Source organism: Mobula birostris, chromosome 3 (genome assembly GCF_030028105.1).
Source record: "Mobula birostris isolate sMobBir1 chromosome 3, sMobBir1.hap1, whole genome shotgun sequence".
NCBI classification, from domain to species: domain Eukaryota; kingdom Metazoa; phylum Chordata; class Chondrichthyes; order Myliobatiformes; family Myliobatidae; genus Mobula; species Mobula birostris.
The window spans coordinates 190,315,821-190,339,023 of record NC_092372.1 but is presented as its reverse complement, the minus strand read 5'-3'; the positions used below and the strand labels follow the sequence as shown (position 1 = coordinate 190,339,023).

At 42.2% G+C, this 23,203-nt stretch overlaps 1 protein-coding gene across 1 annotated transcript; it reads left to right on the top strand.

The window, feature by feature from the left end:
* LOC140195722 (patched domain-containing protein 3-like) lies at positions 1-23,203 on the top strand. The gene is made up of 4 exons (XM_072254431.1): positions 1-717; positions 17,153-17,274; positions 17,365-17,510; positions 21,645-23,203. The coding sequence occupies exons 1-4, from the start codon at positions 1-3 to the stop codon at positions 23,201-23,203; spliced, it is 2,544 nt and encodes an 847-aa protein (XP_072110532.1).

Below are 23,203 nucleotides of genomic sequence, written 5' to 3'. Positions count from 1 at the left end.
ATGAATAATTGTAACACAAATTGCATTGAGAAACCTTTGCGCCTCGGTTTTGCCAAACTGGGAAAATGCGTGGCTCAGTACTCGTGGTGGTTTTTCGGAATTCCTCTTGTGATTTCTGCAGTACTCGGGTCAGGATTCAGGAATTTTAAGAGCGCCGAAGCAAATGATATTGAAGAACAGTTTACTCCCACAAGTGGTGATGCAAAACTAGAAAGAGCTTTTATTCGGCAGCATTTTCCAGTAAATTTTACCGAATTCTCGTTACAGAGGCTTTTCACAGAAGGAGCTTTTGTTTCGTTTATTGCTGTTGCTGAAGAGAGTAACGTCCTTACGAAAAAGGCATTTGAAGAGATCTTAGTACTTGACAAAATAGTCAAAAATTTGAAAGTTACTTACGAAGATACTGAATATGATTTTATGACTCTTTGTGCGAAACTCGCTGGGTCATGTTACGCAACTCCAATCTTAAGAATTATAAATCACAATGCTGATCCAGTGGAGAAGATTACGTTTGAATATCCTCTCCATAATAGATCATTTATTGGTGCTGATGTGGGTGGAGTTGAGTTAGATGGAATTAAAATTAAAGAAGCTCGAGCAGTTAAGATTAGCTATTACTTAAGAGAAGACGACGTGAAATTTGAAAAGCCGACCAAAATGTGGATTCAGATGTTTCTGGACGAAATTTCGAAGACGTCAAATTTGAAATGGATTAAGGTACAGTTTGAAATGGTAAAATTTTATTCCACTTTGGCGAAATTCACGAAATATGATCTTTGTAGTTTACTTGGGAGTAATCCAGTTTGAAGCCAATCAAACTGTAAATCCTATTCAGAACAAATGCTTGGTGGGTACTTGACAGGTTACATCCTTTAGTTATTGTAGTTTCCATGCTATCAGTGGAAATCTTATTTTAAAACAGTCGTAAATGAGACAGATTTTATTTCTGGAAAAACTGTTCTAGTTCATGTGCTTTGTCAAGTAAGCTGACAATGAGGCTGTCTTTCAGAATGAAAAGAAACAATTTTAAATTTAAGATTTAAATCTAACTTTGCTTAAATAGTGGGTGGAAGGGCAGGATGTGTTGAGGAAGCAGGGAGTCAGTCCGCAGCTGACTTGGATTGGGAGAATGGGCAAAGAACTGGCAGATGGAATGTAGTTTAGGGAAATGTATCGTCATGACCTTTGCTAGAACGAATAAAGACACAGACTGTTTTATAAAAGGTGAGAATTGTTCTTTAAATCAGAGTGCAAAGGGACTTGGACGTCCTTGTGACCAATTCCCTAAAGGTTAATTTGCAGGATGAGTCAGTGGGAGGGAAGGCCAATACACCGTTAGCATTCATTTCGAGAGGACTGGAATATAAAGGCAAAAGTATAATGCTGAGGCTTTTTAAGGGAATGGTCAGACTGCAATTGGAGTATTGTTAGTAGTTGCTAGCATTGGAGAATAATTCTGGGAATGAAAGGGTTAAGATGTGAGGAGTGTTTAACGGTTGTGGGTCTGTATTCGCTGGAGTTGAGAAGAATGAGGGAGGATCTGATTGAAACTTATGGCTCATTGAAAGGCCTAGACAGAGTGGATGTGGGTGAGTCAGGGACCAAAGGACACAGCCTCAAAATAGAGGAACGTCTATTTAGAACAGATGAGGAGGAATTTCTTTAGTCAGTGGGTAGTGAATCCGTGGAATTCACAGACGGTGGTGGGGAACAAGTTATTGAGTATACTTAAAGCCGAAGTTGATAGGTTTTTGATTAGAGCATCAAATGATACCGGAGAAGGCTGGAGAATGGGGTTGAGAGAGATAATAAATCAGGCATGATGAAGCCGTGGGCTTGAAGGACCAAATGGTCTAATTCTGCTCATATCTTATGGGCTTTGAAGCAAGACAATTTGGCGGGGGGGGGGGGAACAACTCCTTGAGCTAACCAAAATAGCAAATCTGCAGTAGATATCTCATATGAATCAGTATATCAAATCAAATGGGGCTGTTTATAGACCTGTACGATGTTTAAGGATGTGAGGAATTTGCTATTGTTGCATTATTTTACACCACTTGAATGGTTTACTTCCAATAGCTCCAGAAAGGCTACAGCAATATAAATTGAGTTCTTACCCATCTGTGTTTTTCAGCACACCATCAATTTTCAGTTGAAAGCAGAGGGAAACAGATGCCTTCTCCATCAAGTCTGGAGTCAGTCAGGTTTGCCCTCTTTCCCCTGAATTGTTTATGTGCTACTTAGAACCCTTTGCCAAAACAATCAGGAAGGATGAAAACAAAAGAGGGATGATGCTGCCAGGCAGTGGAGAACCCGAATGAAAACCTCCCTGTACAAGGATGATATCACCGTCTTCTGCTCTAATCTAATGTCAGTTCGCAGATTGAGCAACATCTACAACTAATTTGAGTTGACATCAGGGGCAAGGGTGAAGAGATGAAGAGCTGGGCCATGCTGTTCGGCAACTGGCCCAACCGATCCAGTTTCCCCTTCACCATCAGGACTGATTACGTGAAGGTGCTGGGGGTCTGGTTCAGAGGTGCAACAAGAATTGGCTGGAGCAGACTGAGAAGGTAAAACAGAAATTGGGACTTTAGAGAGGGCACTCCCAATCGATAACTGGGAAGAAGCTGATCATTAGGTGTGAAGTGCTCTCAGGGCTGCTGTATTTGGCGCATCCCCTGCTTCTCCAGCTTGGGAATCATCCAAGCTGTCTTCAGCTTCATCTGGGAATCCAAGATGGAGTGGATCAGATAAGTCACAATGCACATGTCCCTGGACAATGGGGGCAAATTTTTCCTCACCATGATGGCCATCTTTGTGTGTGGCTGCATCAGGCTTTGTGTGGAACCTAAATACGTGGGCACAAAGTACCACTACATGTCTTCTTGTGTTGCGAAGGATGGTTCTGGCCCCATTGCCTTGCAATGTCCCAGTTAGCTGGACGTTGCCACACTACCTGCCCTTTGCAGACTAACACCTTTGACCACAAGGGCATCAGGTAGTGGTCAACACGGAATATTTTGCAGACACTGCAGGAGAAAGACATGATGGACACACTGGGGTGGTTCTCCAAGCAGACTGCCCAGACCATCTGTTAGAATGCTTCATCACCAGGTCCACCAACAGGTACCAAGACCGAGCCTGGCCGGTGGTGAGAGGCGCTCTCCCAGTCAAATCTTTCCTGCGTGCCCATAACCCACTGCCCGCAGGATGAATGTTGTGGAGAAGAGACAGTAACTCACCTCTTTGCGAAGAAAGTGTGGAGAATAGAGTGAGGTGGAGGATAAATGCATGGCTGAGGGATTGGAGTAGGGTGCAGGGATTCAGATTTCTGGATCATTTGGACCTCTTTTGGGGCAGGAGTGACCTATACAAAAAGGACGGGTTGCACTTGAATCCAAAGGGGACCAATATCCTGGCAGGGAGATTTGCTAAGGCTACTGGGGAGTGTTTAAACTAGAATCGCCGACAGGTGGGAACCAAACTGAAGAGATGGAGGAAGGGGCAGTTGGCTCACAAATTGAGAAAGCTTGTAGACAGTGTGAGAAGAAGGATAGATGGGTGATAGAGAAGGAATACACTCAGACTGATGGTTTGAGATGTGTCTATTTTAATGCAAGGAGTATCATAAACAAAGTGGATGAGCTCACACCGTGGATCAGTACTTGGAGCTATGGTGTTGTGGCCATTACAGAAATTTGGATGGCTCAGGGGCAGGAATGGCTACTTCAAGTGCTAGGCTTTAGATGTTGCAGAAAGAACAGGGAAGGAGGCAAAAGAGGAGGGAGTGTGGCACTGCTGATCAGAGATAGTGTAACGGCTGCAGGAAAGGAGGAAGTCACGGAGGGATTGTCTCCTGAGTCTCTGTAGATGGAAGTTAGGAACAGGAAGGGGTCAATAACTCTACTGGGTGTTTTTTATAGATCACCCAGTAGTAACAGAGATATTGAGGAGCAGATAGGGAGACAGGTTCTGGAAAGATGCAATAATAACAGGGTTGTTGAGGTGGGAGATTTTAATTTCCCTAATATTGATTGGCATTTCCCTGGAGCAAGGGGTTTAGATGGAATGGAGTTTGTTATGTGTGTTCAGGAAGGTTTCCTGACACGATATGTAGATAAGCCTACAAGAGGAGAGACTGTACTTGATCTATTACGTCTTGGCAAATGAACCTGGTCAGGTGTCAGGTTTCTCAGTGGGAGAGCATTTTGGAGATAGTCATCACAATTCTATCTCCTTTACCATAGCATTAGAGGGGGATAGGAACAGACAAGTTAGGAAAGTGTTTAATCGGAGTAAGGGGAAATATGAAGCTATCAGACAGGAACTTGGAAACATAAATTGGGAACAGATGTTCTCAGGGAAATGTACAGCAGAAATGTGGCAAATGTTCAGGGGATATTTGTGTGGTGTTCTGAGTAGGTTCATTCCAATGAGACAGGGAAAGGATGGTGGGGCACAGCAACCATGGTGTACAAAGGCTGTTGAGAATCTAGTCAAGAAGAAAAGAAAAGCTATGAGAGGTTCAAAAAACTCGGTAATGATAGAGATCTAGAAAATTATAAGGCTAGCAGGAATGAGCTTAAGAATGAAATTAGGGGAGCCAGAAAGGGCCATGAGAAGGCCATGGTGAGTAGGATTAAGGAAACTCCCAAGGCATTCTACAAGTATGTGAAGAGCAAAAGGATAAGACGTGAGAGAATAGGTCCAATCAAGTGTGACAGTGGAAAAGTGTGTGGAACTGGAGGAGATATCAGAGGTTCTTAATGAGTACCTTGCTTCAGTATTCACTATGGAAAAGGACCTTGGTGATTGTAGGGATGACTTATAGAGGACTGAAGAGCTTGAGCATATAGACATTAAGAAAGAGGATGTGATGCAGTTTTCGAAAAGCATCAAGTTAGATAAGTCACCGGGACTCAATGAGATATACCCCAGGCTACTGTGGGAGGCCAAGGAGGAAGATTGCTGAGCCTCTGGCAATGATCTTTGCATCATCAATGGGGATGGGAGAGGTTCCGGTGGATTGGAGGGTTGCCTTACTAGCCTGATTGAAGTTTTTTGAGGATGTGACTAAACAAGTTGATGAAGTTAGAGCAGTAGATGTAGTGTATATGGATTTCAGCAAGGCATTTGATAAGGTACCCCATGCAAGGCTTATTGAGAAAGTAAGGAGGCTTGGGATCCAAGGGGACCTTGCTTTGTGGATCCAGAATTGGCTTGCCCACAGAAGACAAAGAGTGGTTGTAGATGGGTCATATTCTGCATGGAGGTCGGTGACCAGTGGTGTGCCTCAGGGTTCCGTTCTGGCACCCCTACTCTTCGTGATTTTTATAAATGACCTGGATGAGGAAGTGGAGGGATGGGTTAGTAAATTTGCTGATGACACAAAGGGTGGGGGTGTTGTGGATAGTGTGGAAGGCTGTCAGAGGTTACAGTGGGACATTGATAGGATGCAAAACTGGGCTGAGAAGTGGCAGATGGAGTTCAACCCAGATAAGTGTGAGGTGGTTCATTTTGATAGGTCAAATATGATGGCAGAATATAGCATTAATGGTAAGACTCTTGGCAGTGTGGAGAATCAGAGGGATCTTGGGGTCTGAGTCCATAGAACACTCAAAGCTGCTGTGCAGGTTGACTCTGGTTAAGAAGCCATACAGTGAATTGGCCTTCATCAAGCATGGGATTGAGTTTAAGAGCTGAGAGGTAACGTTACAGCTATATAGGACCCTGGTCAGACCCCACTTGGAGTACTGTGCTCAGTTCTGGTCGCCTCACTACAGGAAGGATGTGGAAACCATAGAAAGGGTGCAGAGGAGATTTACAAGGATGTTGCCCGGATTGGAGAGCATGCCTTATTAGATTAGGTTGAGTGAACTCGGCCTTTTCTCTTTGGAGTGATGGAGCATGAGAGGTGACCTGATAGAGGTGTACAAGATAATGAGAGGCATTGGTTGTGTGGATAATCAGAGGCTTTTTCCCGGGGCTGAAGTGGCTAGCACGAGAGGACATAGTTTTAAGGTGCTTGGAAGTAGGTACAGAGGAGATGTCAGGGGTAAATTTTTTATGCAAGGAGTGGTGAGTGCGTGGAATGGGCTGTCAGCAGTGGTGGTAGAGGCGGATACGATAGGATATTTTAAGAGACTCCTGGGTAGGTACATGGAGGTTAGAAAAATAGAGGGCTATGGGTAAGCCTAGGTAGTTCTAAGGTAAGGACATGTTCAGCACAGCTGAGGCTAAAAACTTAGTTGGATGAGCCATGTGTCTCCAAGAGTTAGAAGCCCTGTCATCCCCAAGTCTTTGCAGCATTTGCAGGATGCAAGTTAGGGCTGATTAAATGTTTTCTACTTGTCCGGATAACTATCCCTATTAACCCTCAAGAAACATATTAAGGAAAAAAAGCCAATTTAATTGACCCCATCACCTATATTAAGCATGTTTTCAACAACACATTTGGAAAGGACACCTTTCTACCAAGTCTTACAGAAACACTTGTTGGCAATAGTGAAAGAGTAATAACCCTCCGTATCCCCCGGCAAAGAAATATTATGCCACGCTTCTCAGTGCCTATGCGCCAACTTTGCCAACTGAGAATGAGGCCAAGGAAGGCTTTTATCAGACATCGGATGAAGCCCTTTGCTGGATCCCTAAGAATGATAAGATCCTTTTGCTTGGGGACTTCAATACTAGGGTGGGACAGAACAGCAGGATAAGGAGTGGAGTGCTAGGTAGGCATGGTATTGGCAAGGTGAATGCAAATGCCATGAGGCTACTTACTCTTTGCTCTGAGCATAACCTTACCATAACCAACACCATCCTCCAACAGAAGGCAAAATATAAGACCTCATGGATGAACCCTGGCTCTAAGCATTGGCACGTGATCGACTTCATCATTGTGAGAAGTAGTGACATCAAAGATGTTCTTATCACCCGTGCCATGAGAGGTGCAGAACGTGGACTGACCACCGTATGATTGTGGCCAAGCTCCATATGAAAGTGCGTTCCTCTTTGCGGCTGCAAAAACCCAATAAAAAGCTGCTAAATTGCAACCGCCTGAGAAACATAGAAGCAAGAAGTGAGTTTCGACGCATCCTAGCTGAGAAACTAAGAGAGTTGGAACCTTGTCTGAGCTCAGAAAATACCATGGAACAACAGTGGACCTACATCAGCTCTGCGCTCTATGAGGCAGCAGCCCAATCCATTGGTCATAAGAGCAGGAACCACCAAGACTGGTTTGACAATAACTCAGACATCATCCACAACTTGCTTAAGGACATGCCCAAAGCACACCGGGCAACTTTAGACAACTCGTCATTGTCGTGGTTTCTCGTTTCTCACAAACGACAAGGAGACGCAGAAAACTTGTCAAGACGTTTTAAACTTTAATTTGCAAATCAAAGCTGAGACAATCAGAAAGCTAGTAGCTGACTGCCCATCGAGGCTTGTATACAACATTTTTTATAGCAATTTCCTTTCTCAGCTACATTATCATATCCAGTCGGCCTGTGATTACATATCATCAATATATCCGCTCTCGACTTTCCACTATTGTTATACTCCCCAACTTAATTATGTCCTAGTTTACATTTTAGACCAGGTGTCCTCTCATCCCTAACCACAGTTATTTCTTAATTAGTCTTGTGTTGACATACTGCCACATATTTCATCACCTTACTCGCCACCGTTATCTTTCATTCTAGTTCTCTTCATGAATTAATAGTGAACAGGTCAAAAGTCATGGCTACATAGTGAATACCTTCTATTCAGCTGGCAGTGGTTACATAGTAAATATAGAAAATAAAATGTGTGCATTTGAGTAAATACTGAAATACTGTTGAGTAAATACTGTAATACATAGAAAATACAATGTATGCGTTTACATTTTCCAATATAATATTCCCGGTCTCATACAGAGAGAGAGAGGACTGAGAGTCTATGCACAAAAGCTCAAATAAAGCCCCGCATTTACTCCCAAATTTGGGTTAAACTATAGTTTCCTGCGCTTAGGACTCAAAGTGTTCTCTCCCTACCTCCCTGGGCCGCTGAGCCAAAAACCCATCCCTTCGTATCTGAGACAGGGGAAAAGACTCAGGAGCCTTCACAGCCTAATCCCCACATATTTCATCTTTCTCCTGTTCGTCTTGCGTGTCTCATAGACTGTACGAATACATTATCGGTGCTTCCTTCTCCATAGGGCTCAACCCAACAATTTCCAGAAGAATCGGAAACTGTTTCATTGCAGCACGCACTACAAGCGACTTGAGGAATGGAAGAAAACAGCACAGAATGACCGCACAGCTTAGCAATACAATACCAGTGGTTACTGCAATCTTGGTCAGCCATGCTCCCCATCCTCCTAGTTTACTATTTAACCAGTCAAAGAACCGGTGTCCAAACCCTGCATTTTGTTTAACTTCCTTTCTTAGATTTTTCAGTTTATTCATTGCTCTGGTAAACGATCCATCCGGACTAGTGTTATTCGGTATAAAAGTACAGCACTGTTCCCCAAACATTACACAAACTCCTCCTTTCTCTGCCAATAGCCAGTCTAGTACCTGTCTATTAATATACTTCCCGTCTTTCTTAACCTTTCTCCCTCCATCCTAAAGAGTTTTAACACTTCCATTTCTTGTTCCCTTTTTCCCTCTCTTTTCTTAGATTTATCTTTGGGTTTGTGATTTTTAATTAGCGCTTCCATTTCCTCACATAAGCTTACATCAAACGTTCCTTCTCTTGGCCATTTCGTGATCAGTTTTTTAGTTCTTTTTTCCCAATTTTCTGAAATTTCTGCGATCTTACCTTGACACACCGGGAATTTTCTGCTCAATATTTCTACTGCTGTTCCTTTCTCTGTCATGTTATTCTCTTTTTCCCTTTTTCTATTATGGTATTTTTAGAATCTCACGACTTGCCTATTTAATAATACTATTTTTCTAACTCTATTCCTATGCCTAGCCTTATGTTTTATCTCACCAACGTCTGAATTATCTATTAAACTATCTTTATCTCTTATTACGTTCTGCCCGTGCAGGCCCCTACTTAGGGCGGTATCCACAGAACCTTTTACACCTCGCCTATGCAGGCCCTTACACTTCTTAAGGCGGTATTCACGAGGATTTTTAATTCTTCTTCCCTGCCTGTTCAGACCTTCGTTTCGTGCAAAGCGGTATCCACAGGGACTTACCAACACCACGTGGAATTTTCTTACTTAACTTATTAGTTAAGACTAAATTAAGACTAATTTCTTAATTAGTCTTGTGTTGACATACTGCCACATACTTCATCACCTCACTCGCCACCGTTATCTTTCTACTTGGTTTCATTCTAGTTCTCTTCATGAATTAATAGTGATTAGGTCAAAAGTCATGGCTACATAGTGAATACCTTCTATTCAGCTAGCAGTGGTTACATAGTAAATATAGAAAATACAATGTGTGCATTTGAGTAAATACTGAAATACTGTTGAGTAAATACTGTAATACATAGAAAATACAATGTATGCGTTTACGTTTTCCAATATCATCCACCAGCATCAGACAGCATTGGCAGGCAGCTCGGAGGGAAATGCAAAAGGCAATATGGGCCATACAAAATGAGTGGTGGACTGAAAAGGCACATAAAGTCCAGTCCTTTGCCGATAATAATGACATGCATAATTTTTATAGTGCTGTCAAAACCATCTACGGCCCAATAAGTCGATGTGTTACTCCCCTGAAAACAGCAGATGGTCTAACACTTCCAAAGAATCAGAATACCATTCTGCTGAGGTGGGCTGAGCATTTTAACACCCTGCTTAATCAGGCCCTGACACAGACCCCACCATCCTGGACGAACTGCCTGAACTTCCTCCTATCCACGACCTCAATCTATCACCAACCTTCCAGAAGGTTCTATCAGCTGTCCATTCCCTTAAGTCCCCTGGCACTGACAATATCCCTGCTGAGTTACTAAAGAATGGAGGATACATGTGTATGCGCACCCTCTACCAGTACATCACCAAGGCCTGGACTGATGAGAACATCCCACAGCAATGGAGAAATGCAAACATCATTGTCATGTATAAGAACAAGGGTGTCAAGGCCATCTGTGGCAATAGTAGGGGCATATCACTCCTTTCTGTTGCTGGAAAAGTCTTGGCTAAGGTGATGCTTCAGAGACTCATCAACAACATCACCGAGTTAATGCTGCCTGAATCGCAGTGTGGATCTAGGAAGAACAGGAGCACGATCGACATGATCTTTACAGCCCGGCAGCTTCAGGAAAAGTGCCGGGAACAACATCAGGACCTGTTTATGGCCTTTGTCGACCTCTCCAAAGCATTCGACACTGTGCAAAGAGAGCTCTTATGGGATGTCCTCCTTAGATTTGACTGTCCCAATAAATTTGATAACATCCTCTGCCAGTTCCACGATGGGAGACTGCTCAGGTGACCGTAGAAGGACAAGAGTCCGAAGTCCGAGCCCTTGTACGCACAGGGGTGAGGCAGGGGTGTGTGCTAGAGCCAGTGCTCTTTAACATCTTCCTCTTGTGTGTTACCAAGCTTCTCCACAACAAGATTGAAGACAGCAGCGGGGTGGCAGTGGACGTAAGATTAGATGGCAACTTCTTTGACATCAGGAGGCTCCACACAACCACCAAACTCCATAGAGAGCGGGTCCTGGAGCTGCAGTATGCAGACGACTGTGCTCTTGTGGCCCATACTCCGGAGGACCTTTAGACTATCCTTGCTGTGGTGGTGAAAGCATACAGCAGTATGGGGCTGACTGTCAATACCACCAAGACAGAAGTAGTTTGCCAATGGAGTACCAGTGTCCCACCCACTCTACCTGCCTTAACTGTTGGTGATGAGAAGCTGTCAGTAGTGCCATCTTTCAAATATCTGGGGAGCATTCTCTCTGAGGATAGCGGCATTGACAACGACATCCAGAGCCGCATTAAACAGGCATCAGCTGCCTTTGGGAGACTTCGACGTAGAGCCTTTCAGAACAGGAGCCTTCGTCCCTCTGCAAAGGTCGCCATATACCAAGCGGTCTATGTCACTACCATCCTTTATAGCTGTGAAGCTTGGGTAACCTACAGCCGTCACATCAAGTCCTTGGAGCGCTTCCACATAAGCTGCCTCCAGCGCATGCTGGGAATTACCTGGCGTGAGTGGGTGCCTCACACTGAAATACTTGTAAAGACCAACTGCAGGAGTATTGAGTCCATGATCACCCAGCATCAGCTGTAGTGGCTGGGGCACGTGATAAGGATGCCTCCATGTCGGCTACCCCGCAGAGTGTTATACGGCTAGCTACATCATGGTCAACACTCAGTTGGAGGGCTGAAGAAGCGCTATAAGGATCAGATGAAGAATGCTTTAAGGAAGTGCAAGTTCAGATCCGAGGACCTGGAGGAGGTTGCTGCTGACCGTACCACTTAGCGACAGCTGTGTAGGGATGGGGGTCATATTCTGGAGATGAAAAGAACAACCAGAAGACAGCAGAAGAGAGCCAGGAGAAATGCAGCCATGGTTGCCACCACTACCACATATACATGTCCCACCTGCAATAGAGCTTGTGAGTCCAGGATAGGATAGGATAGGACTGTATAGTCATCAAATATCTCACCGTTAAAGGAGTGAATGTCGTCATTGGATTTCAATGGACAACCGAAGAAGAGATTTGGAAAGTGCACCACATTTACTATAGCAACAAACTATAGGTCTCAGCAACATGAGGAGCATTGGGGGAGTAAAAGATATTGTTGGAATTAAGATTGTGTCAGGATTTCTTTCTCCACACAAATGCAGCAGATTGTCTGTACCTGCGTATTTCAGCATCTGCAGTCTCTTTTGATTCCACTGCATTTACTTACCTGTACATAAAGTTCATCTGATGAAACATTTCAGGTTGATGACCTGAGAGTTTTCACAGATGCTACAGAATCTGATGAGTATTTCCAGCATTTTCTGTTTCAAATTCCAACATAGAATAGATTGGCTAATAATATTGTATCTGTGGGAAAGCATTATATGTGCTTTAAAGTAATGAAGGAAATAATGGGAATAAGGAGTTGAGAGAGGGCCAGCAGGGTTTTTAAAGGGAGCTCACACCTGAAGGTGATTAATGGAACACACACAGGATGCTGAAGGAACTCAGCAGGCTAGGCAGCAACTATGGAAAAGAGTACAGTTGATGTTTCGGGCTGAGACCCTTCAGCAGGACTGGAGAAAAATAGATGAGGATTTATGAGGATAGATGCTGCCGGCCTGCGGAGTTCCTGCAGCATTTTGTGTGGGGGGTGGATTTCCAGCATCTGGAGATTTTCTTTTGTTTGTGAGGGTGATTAATGTTTTTTTTTTGGAGAGATGACCAATGTAGTGGACAGTAGCAGTTGGATGAATTTCCAGATTGATAAAATCCTTTAAAATTTTAAGCACTGGGGTTGAGACAAGTGACTGAGCAATACTCTCTGTGTAAAAAAAACTTGCTGCTCAGGTCACCATGATATCTTTCCACTCGCACCTTTGTTACAATGATGTTTGTGGTATCTCTATCTCTGGCTCTGTTGCTATCCCTATCTATATCCCTATTCCTATCTCTCCCTTCCTTCCAAAGGCTGTCAGCTTATTTGTGATATTCTGTCAAATAAAGAGCTGCTTCATATCTACCAGTACTTCTCTGCGGTAACATTGTTCACACAACAGCACCTTAACCCTATGCTATCTAGTTTTATACTTCTCTACTTTGGGAAAAAGACTGTGGCCAACCTCCTTATTTCTGGCCCTCGTGATTTTATAAATATCTATAAGGGCATTGCTCAGCCTCTTTCGCTCCAGGGAAAACAATTCTAGCCTAATCAAACTCCCTTATAACTCAAGCCCTCTTGTAACAGCAATATTTTTGTAAATCTTTTCTGAAGACCCTCTAGCTTATTGACATTCCACAAGAATCTGTGTTGAAATATTCTATTTACCTATACAGGTGTCCCCCGCTTTTCGAACGTTCGCTTTACGAAACCTCACTGTTACGAAAGGCCTACATTAGTACCCTGTTTTCGCTTTCAGAAGGTGTTTTCACTGTTACAAAGAAAGGCAGCACGCACCCCGAGCAGCCGCTCTCCCCCAGATTCTTGCCGGCATTGCTTAAACACGTTGCATTGAGCAGCCGTTAGCAAGATGAGTTCTAAGGTGTCGGAACAGCCTGAAAGAGCTCGTAAGGGTGTTACACTTAGCGTAAAACTAGGCATAATTAAGCGTTTTGATCGTGGCAAACGAAGCAAGGACAAAGTGAGTTTGACTTGTGGAAGCTGACGAAGATGGTGTTGAAGAGGTTTTGGCATCCCATGACCAAGAACTGATAGATGAAGAGCTGATGCAATTGGAAGAGGAAAGGATAACAATCGAAACCCAATGCAGTAGCGAAAGTGAAGTCATCTAGGAACTGAACGTGAAGCAACTGCGTGAGATTTTTGCTGCAATGATAAAGTACGACTTTAATTTTGAAAGGGTACGTAGGTTTAGGGGATATTTGCAGGATGTTTTGAGTCCTTACAAAGAACTGTGTGATAGAAAAGTGCTCGAGGCTCAGCAGTCAAGCAAGCCTTCCACATCAGCCACAGCAGACGACGAACCTCGACCTTCAACATCAAGACGGGCAGTCATAGGAGAAGATGAGCTGCCTGCCCTGATCGACGATGAGATGACACCCCCGTGTCCCACCACCCCAACACCCGGGCCCCGGACAGATACTGTACTGATTCGCGGAGAATGCAGCGGTAGCCGGGAGGCACACACCACATCTTTAAGAAAAAGCCGAAATAAACATGCAAATAAATTAGGTGCCGCCTAGCACGTAATTGTCGCCCCAGATCAGTGCCGATACAATCAGCAATCACCTCTGATCTGTGCTGACATTTACGTGCAAGGCAGCACCTAATTAATTAGCATGTTTATTTCGACTTTTTTCTTAACAATGTGCTGCGTGCCTCCCGGCTACCCTTGTGTGCTTCGTGGCAATGTATCAGTTGACAGCCTGGAGGGTGGGGGCCACTGCACCACCCCAACCTGCGACGACTCAGTCTAACACACCATCATCAGTGTGCTCGATGTCTTCCTAATTCCCGTAAGTGATACTACACTGTACATACATTATTTCTACTTTATATAGGCTGTGTATTTTTACGTGTTATTTGATAGATTTGGCAGCTTCATAGCTTAAAGGTTACTGGAGAGAGTGTTTCTGCCAACAGCGCTTACGTGAGATTTTCTGCCGAGAGCGCTTGCATGGGATTTTCGCTACGGAGGTCTGTGCAGGCAATCGTTGTAGCGAAGTATTTCTACTTTATAAAGGCTGTGTATTTATCATATTATTCCTGCTTTTACTATATGTTACTGTTATTTTAGGTTTTATGTGTTATTTGGCATGATTTGATAGGTTATTTTTGGGTCTGCGAACGCTCACAAAATTTTCCCTTGTAAATAAATGGTAATTGCTTCTTCGCTTTACGACATTTCGGCTTACGAACCGTTTCATAGGAACGCTCTACCTTCGGATGGTGGGGGAAACCTGTAATCACAACTGATTTGGCTGAGAGGATAGATTTTTGATGAAGGAGTGCACTAAAACTTGGAATGTTTAGAAATGAAATATTACTGAAATACAACTAATTTGGCTGAGAGGATAGATTTTTGATGAAGGAGTGCACTAAAACTTGGAATGTTTAGAAATGAAATATTATCCCAACTATTGTGCACCATCATTGAAATGTTTCTACAACCTATGGACTTATTTATTTATTATTATTGTTTATTTTTGTATTTGCACAGCTTATTGTATTTTGCACACTAGTTGAATACCCAAGCTGCCTTTCATTGATTCTATTATGGTTATTACTCTATTATGGATTTATTGAGTATGCCTGCAATAAAATGAATCCCAGGGTGACATATATGGTGACATATATGTATTTTGATAATAAATTTACTTCCAACTTTGAATTTTTGAACTTTGACTAATTATACATTTTCATTTGGATAATATTTCTGTCAAATTGCTTCAAAGGCATAATTGAAAGTGGCTGCTGAAACAAAAATAGAAACATTAGGTGATATGCCTAAAATTTTGGTCAGTAGCAGCTATAGTGGAGGAGAAGAATGTGGACAGATTAGGATTTCAATGGTTTTTCCAGGGCAGAGTTTCCAAGATATATATTTTGAAAATCAAGAAGAAAGGATCTTTGATCTAAACTACTAGAGTCTTCTGGTTTACGATGAAGCTACTGAAGACGTGCAACAGCTTATGGGTAGTTCAAAAGCAAAAGAATTCTAGAAGAAAGGATCTTAGTGCGAAGTTTGGACAACTTGAATGCTGGCCCAGATAGACTGGGAGCTTCTCTCCGTGATGCTAAGGCTTGAGACTGCCCCCGGCTGCTGTGCTTTGTGTCTTCGAACTTTGCAGCAATTTGCCCCATTAATATGATGAACTGAATACTGATGCGTTGGGCCTACTCCGGGCTGCTCCGGAGATTTGTATCTAAGGACTCAATATGGTTTGGAATGCTGTTGTTGTTGCTCACTCCTGTTGTCTGTATGATCGTTTTGTGTGTTTTTTTTCTCTTTCTCTGGGGGCACTGGGGGGGATGGGTTGGTCTTTTTTTAAGTTGGATTCTTTCGGGTTCCTTGCTTTGCAACTGCCTGTAAGCAAACAAATCTCAAGGTTGTATAATTTATACATTCTTTGATAATGAATGCACTTTGAAACTTTGAAAACATCATCTTCTTCTCTTTCCACAGATGCTGCCTGACCTGCTGTGATTTTCCAGCATTTATTTTTATCCCAAACCTTGTTGTTGTACCTTTGTTTATACTGAAAAAAATCTTTATTTATATAAATGTATACCACACCCCCTTTCAACTTAAATGAGTTAGAAAATCTAAATTTCAGACCATGGGTCTTAGTCAACAAAGGCACATGGGTTGTAGTTTAGCTTGTTGGGATTGCTCACAAAAACATGGATACATATATTAATGACTTGGATGAGGGAATTAAATGCAGCATCTCCAAGTTTGCGGATGACACGAAGCTGGGCGGCAGTGTTAGCCGTGAGGAGGATGCTAAGAGGATGCAGGGTGACTTGGATAGGTTAGGTGAGTGGGCAAATTCATGGCAGATGCAATTTAATGTGGATAAATGTGAAGTTATCCACTTTGGTGGCAAAAACAGGAAAACAGATTATTATCTGAATGGTGGCCGATTAGGAAAAGGGGAGGTGCAACGAGACCTGGGTGTCATTATACACCAGTCATTGAAAGTGCGCATGCAGGTCCAGCAGGCGGTGAGAAAGGCAAATGGTATGCTGGCATTTATAGCGAGAGGATTCGAGTACAGGAGCAGGGAGGTACTACTGCAGTTGTACAAGGCCTTGGTGAGACCACACCTGGAGTATTGTGTGCAGTTTTGGTCCCCTAATCTGAGGAAAGACATCCTTGCCATAGAGGGAGTACAAAGAAGGTTCACCAGATTGATTCCTGGGATGGCAGGACTTTCATATGATGAAAGACTGGATGAACTAGGCTTATACTCGTTGGAATTTAGAAGATTGAGGGGGGATCTGATTGAAACGTATAAAATCCTAAAGGGATTGGACAGGCTAGATGCAGGAAGATTGTTCCCGATGTTGGGGAAGTCCAGAACGAGGGGTCACAGTTTGAGGATAAAGGGGAAGCCTTTTAGGACCGGGGTTAGGAAAAACTTCTTCACACAGAGAGTGGTGAATCTGTGGAATTCTCTGCCACAAGAAACAGTTGAGGCCAGTTCATTGGCTATATTTAAGAGGGAGTTAGATGTGGCCCTCGTGGCTAAAGGGATCAGGGGGTATGGAGGGAAGGCTGATGCAGGGTTCTGAGTTGGATGATCAACCATGATCATACTGAATGGCGGTTCAGGCTCGAAGGGCCAAATGGCCTACTCCTGCACCTATTTTCTATGTTTCTATGTTTCTACCACAATGCTACATAACTAATTTTAAGCTTTTAGTATTTTATTTTTACTATAATGTATTCTGTAAAAAGTCAGATCTTAAGTGTTAGTGTGCTGGAGAAATATCTTGTATCTCTTTGCAATTGCTGATTATTATGTTTACACTATTTAATTTTCTTGAATTACAGATTTCACATTTCAGTTCCAGGTCAAGACAAGATGAATTTGAAGGAAATTCCAAAATAATAATTTCACTTTTTTCAGTTACTTACTTCCTTACAATAACTTTTTCTATTGTATCCTGTATGAGGTAAAAGTTTTTTTTGTGACTTCGATGTATTAAATTATTGTAAGTAGTACAAGATATATAAGTTACAGAAGTTATTTCCTTTATTTTCAGACTTGACTGTGTGAGGAATAAGGTCTGGGTTGCTTCTCTGGGAGTCTTATCAACTGGATTAGCTGTACTAACAGGCTTTGGACTACTGGTATATTGTAAGGTGTCATTTGCCATCAATACTGCCAATGCACCTTTTCTGATTCTAGGTCAGGTCTTTTTATTATTATCATTTTCAAAATTAGACAGAAATAGCTAATATAAAGCATTTGAAATATATAAATAAGAAGGCCCAAGGATAACATTCATATAAAAATATAGCTTCACAATGATTGATTATTGTGATAAGAATGTCTAGCTTTAATATAACAATCATTAATCATTGAAAATTTATGATACAAGAGGAGACAATTATATATAGAAAAAAAAGCCTTACTCACCTTATATAGCATTTGATGTCTAATCTTGTGAGCCACTGCTCTTCAAGTAAGCATACAGGTATATGTAAATATGTTGGGGTTTCTTACTCTAACCTTACAGGTGGTGGGTTCTAAGCCCTGCTATCTTCTGAGTGAAAGTACTTCTCTCATGTTTAATCCTTCTATCAATTACTTTATATCTATGTCACTTTGTCTGTTCATGTTTCCATGTGACATAGAAGGTGCACATTCACCCCATCAATTTCATGCCAGGTCCCAAGGCAATCCAGTTATTCGCATTCCTCTTTTTTATTTCCCATATCCCAGGGGTTCCCAATCTGGGGTCCATGGGACCCTCGGTTAATGGTAGGATCCATAGTATAAAGAAGGGTAGGAATTCCTGCTGTAACCTAATCCCTCACACTTGCTTATTTAAGACTCCTTCCCCATTCCATTCTTTCAATTCAACTATGCACTAACACTTAGACTACTTTACAATTGTCAGCTAACCTAACAACCTGTCAAAAGGGGGCGTTGGGAGCGAACCTAAGTGCAAGACACAGACACTGAAGTACTAGGAACAGGACAAGGTTTATCAAGAAAGCAAGCGGAGTCAGGAAGAAACAACACTGGACATGGACACAGGCCCTGGACGAGACAAGGACACCGGGCCTGGGCTAGGGCTAAGACTAGGAAAGCGGGACCAGGACAAGGAACTTGGAACTAAGAGCCTGGGCTAGGACTCCGAGCTAGGGACTGAACAGGGACCCAGAACCTTCAGGTTTTGACTTGGGCTCGGACCCTGGATCTAGACGAGGACAAGATGTGGCTACAGGACTGGACGTGGAACTCCCGCACAGGACAAGGCACATGGACAGGATGAGAACACAGAGCCTTGACTTGGACAGGACGAGGTCCAGAACGTGGCTTGGATAGGACGAGAGAATTCCAGCACAGGACGAGGGAACTCCAGCACCGGGCTGGGCGAGGTACTCCTGGGCTGGGCGAGGAATCTCCAGCACAGGATGTGGCTGTTAAACTAGGTTTGGCTGGGCTCTTGGACTTGGCTTGGTTAGGCTCTTGGGTACGGAGCTGGGACTCCTCCTTGGAGTGCAAGGCTGGGACCCTTCCTAGGACGCAGGGCTGGGACACTTTCTAGGACGCAGGGCCAGGATGACTGCTGTGGATTCGGACGTGGAATCTCCAGCACAGGACGTGGAACCTCCAGCACAGGACGAGAAATCTCCAGCACAGGACGTAGGGCCGGGACTCGTACACAGAACATGGGGACACAAAGAGACAGTTCCAAACCCAATGATAGATACTTCCTTCTCTTGGCATGACAAGGCTCCGGTCTCACTCCGGCAGTTGAACTTGACGAGGTTTCAGGCGAAGGTTTCAGAAGGAAGGGAAAGGAACAGTCCAGCCAACAATAATTGGTTTGCAGAGGTATTTATGTGCCAGACCGAAATGAGAATCAGGCACCCAACAGAACAAGGGAGAAAACAGGAAAACCCAGAACAAGGATCGGTGGACCGGACCGTGAACCAGAATGCGGAATTCGCGGACCGGACCATGACACAACCAGCTTGTCTTTGAGAAAAGAAATGCTTACCTGAAGGAAATCAGTTGCTGACAACACCAGTTGTCAGAATTGCTGGAAATGTGAGTCAACTGTCCTGTGATTCCTCTGATACAATGGATCCTGTTGCATGGAATCAGTTGAGGGTTGTCACGGTAGGGGATTTTAGCTGTCCCAACATAGATTGGGACTGTCAAACTGTTAAGGGCTTAGATGAGGTGGAATTTGTTAAGTAATTTCACTGTAGTTTTCTTGGCTACAATAGAGGGCCTTAATAGAGAGAGGGCAAAACTAGAACCCACTTTTGGATAATAAGGTTGAGCAGGTGACTGAGGTGACAGTGGGAACAGAGACCGTAGTTCTATTATTTTTAAACTAGCTAAGGAAAAGGACAAAGCTCGTCCACAGGTTCAAGTACTAAATTAGCACAAGGTGAATTTTGACAGTATGGGACAGGAGCTTGCAAAGGTAGATAGATGTGGGTTGCTTACAGGTAAAAGAATCACAGAGAAGTGGGAGGCTTTCAAAGTTAATATAGGAAGAGCTCAAGATCTGGCTGTTCCTATTGGAATAAAGGACAAGGTTTTTAGGAGTAGGGAACGCTGGACGGTGAGGAATATGGAGGTCCTGGTCAAGGAAAAGAAGGAGGCATTGGTCAGGTACAGACAGCTGCGAACAAGCAAATTCCTGGAGAAGTATAGGGGTTGCACTCATGAAGGAAATCAGATGTGCAAAAAGGGGCATGAGATAGCTCTGGCAGAGAAGATGAAGAAAACTACAAAAATATTTTATGTATATCAAGGGGAAAAGATTAACTAAAGAGAGAATAGGGGCCCTCAAAAACCATTGGGAACATCTTTATATGGAGCCACATGAGATGGACAAGATCCTTAATAAGTATTTCTCCTCTGCAGAAAGACATTAAAATTTTGGAAGCAGGAAAAGTAGATGGGAAGGTACAGGGGATGGTCTGCATTACAGTAGAGGAGGTGCTGGATGTTTTAAAAGGTATGAAGGTGGACAAATTTTCAGAGCCTGATCAGGTATATCCAAGAACACTGTGGAAGACTAGAGAAGAAATTGCGTGAGTCCTAGCTGAGATATTTACATCATCATTAGGTACAGGTGAGGTGCCGATAGATTGGAAGGTAGAAAGTATCGTGGCTTGATTTTAGAAGGTGGCAAAGAAAAACATGGGAACTATGGAGTAGTAAATTTAGTATTTGTGGTAAGTAAGTAACTGGAGAGGAATCTGAGTATACACTGTCCTTTTTTTTTTATCCTATCCAGCCCTCTTTTTATCCAGGGATTTCTAATTTGGCAGTCCTCACTTTTATGGAAGCTTGCCCTGAATTTTTTCATCAAATACCCTGAGGTGCAACAGCTTTGGAGTAATCTCCAGTCCACTTTTTTATAAAACACTTCAGACCAATAAAACAGGCATTGCCCTACTTTAGAACCTTTTCTTTGTTCTTTCCTTAACTATGCTAAATTTAACTAAGTTAGTCTGCAATACAAAAATAACACTGTCGCACTGTACTCCTTCCAGCTTCATTCCCTAACTCCTAAATTCTTCATCATGTGAAATTTGCTACATATGGACTAAGAAAATTCTCCTGAATTCCTTTAAGGAATTCTCCAGATCTATTAGACTGACTTTACCCTAGTGAATTTTGAGTTAATTGAGATCTTAATTAGTGCCTTTGCAAGTTTCATAAATTTGCTTGTCTACCTCCACCAGACTTATTATTGAAGTATTATTGAATTTATCAAATTGAGAGCAATAGCAGTCTTATTAAGAAGGTTTTTAAAATTTGTTTTCAAAGTCCATTATAATCAGTAAATACTTGAAATGTATTCACTTTCGTAGGAAGTATGGAAATGCAAGATCATGTAAGAAATATCTTAAAATGTTGCTATTCACTGTAATTTTTGTTTCTTTAACTCTGTTGAGTGAGGAATGATTGTTGGTCAGGACATTAGAGATAACTTTTTTGCATCTCTTTAAGTCTGAGAGGGCTGTCAATAGCTCAATTTAAAACCTTGTCTGAAAGAAGTTAACTTTGCACAGTATATCTGAAAATACTGGGAGAGGAAAGGAGGGATATAAAAGGAGTGAAAAAGAAAGAATCAAAGGAATACAATACAGATGGAGAGACTAATAAAAAAAGGTAGATGAGAATCAAATATAGGAAAGATGGAAATTTGTAGACAATAATATCAAAAGACTGAAGAACATTTGTGATCATTATGTTTAGTTTATAAATCATGTAAAGATTGCAATTAAATTTAAGCTTCAACATAAAAGCTGATTTAGCACTATTCATGATTTTAATCTGCAGGTATTGGTGTAGACAATATGTTCATTATGCTTGCAAGCTGGGAGAAAACTAATGTCAACGACAGTGTTGAAGAACGTACGAGTGGAGCCTATTCTGATGCAGCCACCTCCATTACAATCACTACTTTGACTGACATTTTGGCTTTTTATATTGGCATGAGGACCCCTTTTCCATCTGTGCAATCATTCTGTGTTTACACTGGTACAACAGTTTTGCTCAGCTTTATTTATAACATTTCATTTTTTGGAGCAGTTCTCGTATTGAATGGGAAACGAGAAGCTGCGAACCGGCATTGGCTAACACTTAGAAAGGTTGAACGTGAGCATTTACCAGGTGAAGGTAAATGTTATAGAATGTGCTGTGTTGGTGGGGCTTACAATGAAGAAACAGGCACAGAGATAGAACATCCAGTTTCTCTCTTTATGAATAATCGTTATGGTCCATTTCTTACAAATCGTTGGACCAAAGGGGTTGTGGTAGTCCTTTATATAGGGTATTTGGCTGCCAGTTTTTATGGTTGCTTTCATCTCAGAGAAGGGATCGATATCAAAAACTTGGCCAGTGATTATTCATATGTGATTAAATTCTATGATGATTTAAGGAAGTATTTTTCCAAGTATGGACCACGTGTCATGGTTACTGTCACCCAACCTGTGAGTTACTGGGACTCAAACATACAAAATGAAATTGAAAACTGTATGCATGCATTTGAAAATCTCTCCTTTGTAGATAGTGATCACTCAGAGTCCTGGCTCCGTACGTACCTTGCAATTGCTAAACAATTGCCGAATGTTTCCATAAGTAATAAACGTGAATTAATGGAAACACTGGATACTTTTTTCAACTTGGCCCACATATATAAGCAAGATATTGATATTTCTGTTGATAAAAAAAATATTGAAGCTTCACGTTTTTTTATTCAAACTGTTTACATCAATGATTCAACTGCTGAGAAAAATATGCTAATTAAGTTAAGGGATTTGGCAAAGGACTGTAGTGTTCCTTTACAAGTCTTTCATTCTACATTCATCTATTTTGATCAATATCTTGTTATAATATCCACGACAATACAGAATATTGGTGTGGCTGCTGGTGCTATGCTACTGATTGCCCTTTTGTTGATTCCTAATCCTATCTGTTCTATCTGGGTTACATTTGCTATTGCATCAGTTTTAGTGGGTGTGGCTGGGTTTATGACTTTATGGGGTGTCAACTTAGATTCTATATCTATGATTAACTTAGTCATTTGCATTGGCTTTTCAGTGGACTTTACAGCTCATATTTCATATGCATTTGTTTCAAGTGAAAAAGAAACTGCCAATGAGCGATCTATTGATTCATTATATAGACTTGGCTATCCTATTATCCAAGGGGCTGTTTCAACTATAATGGGTATTATTTCATTGTCTGCTGCAGCAAGTTACATATTTAGAACGTTTTTTAAGATCATGTTCCTTGTCATAACTTTTGGTGCAATTCATGGAATTGTTTTAATGCCGGTTTTTATGACATTTTTCAGGCATAAAGCTGCAGAGAAACAGACTATAAATCCAAATTAG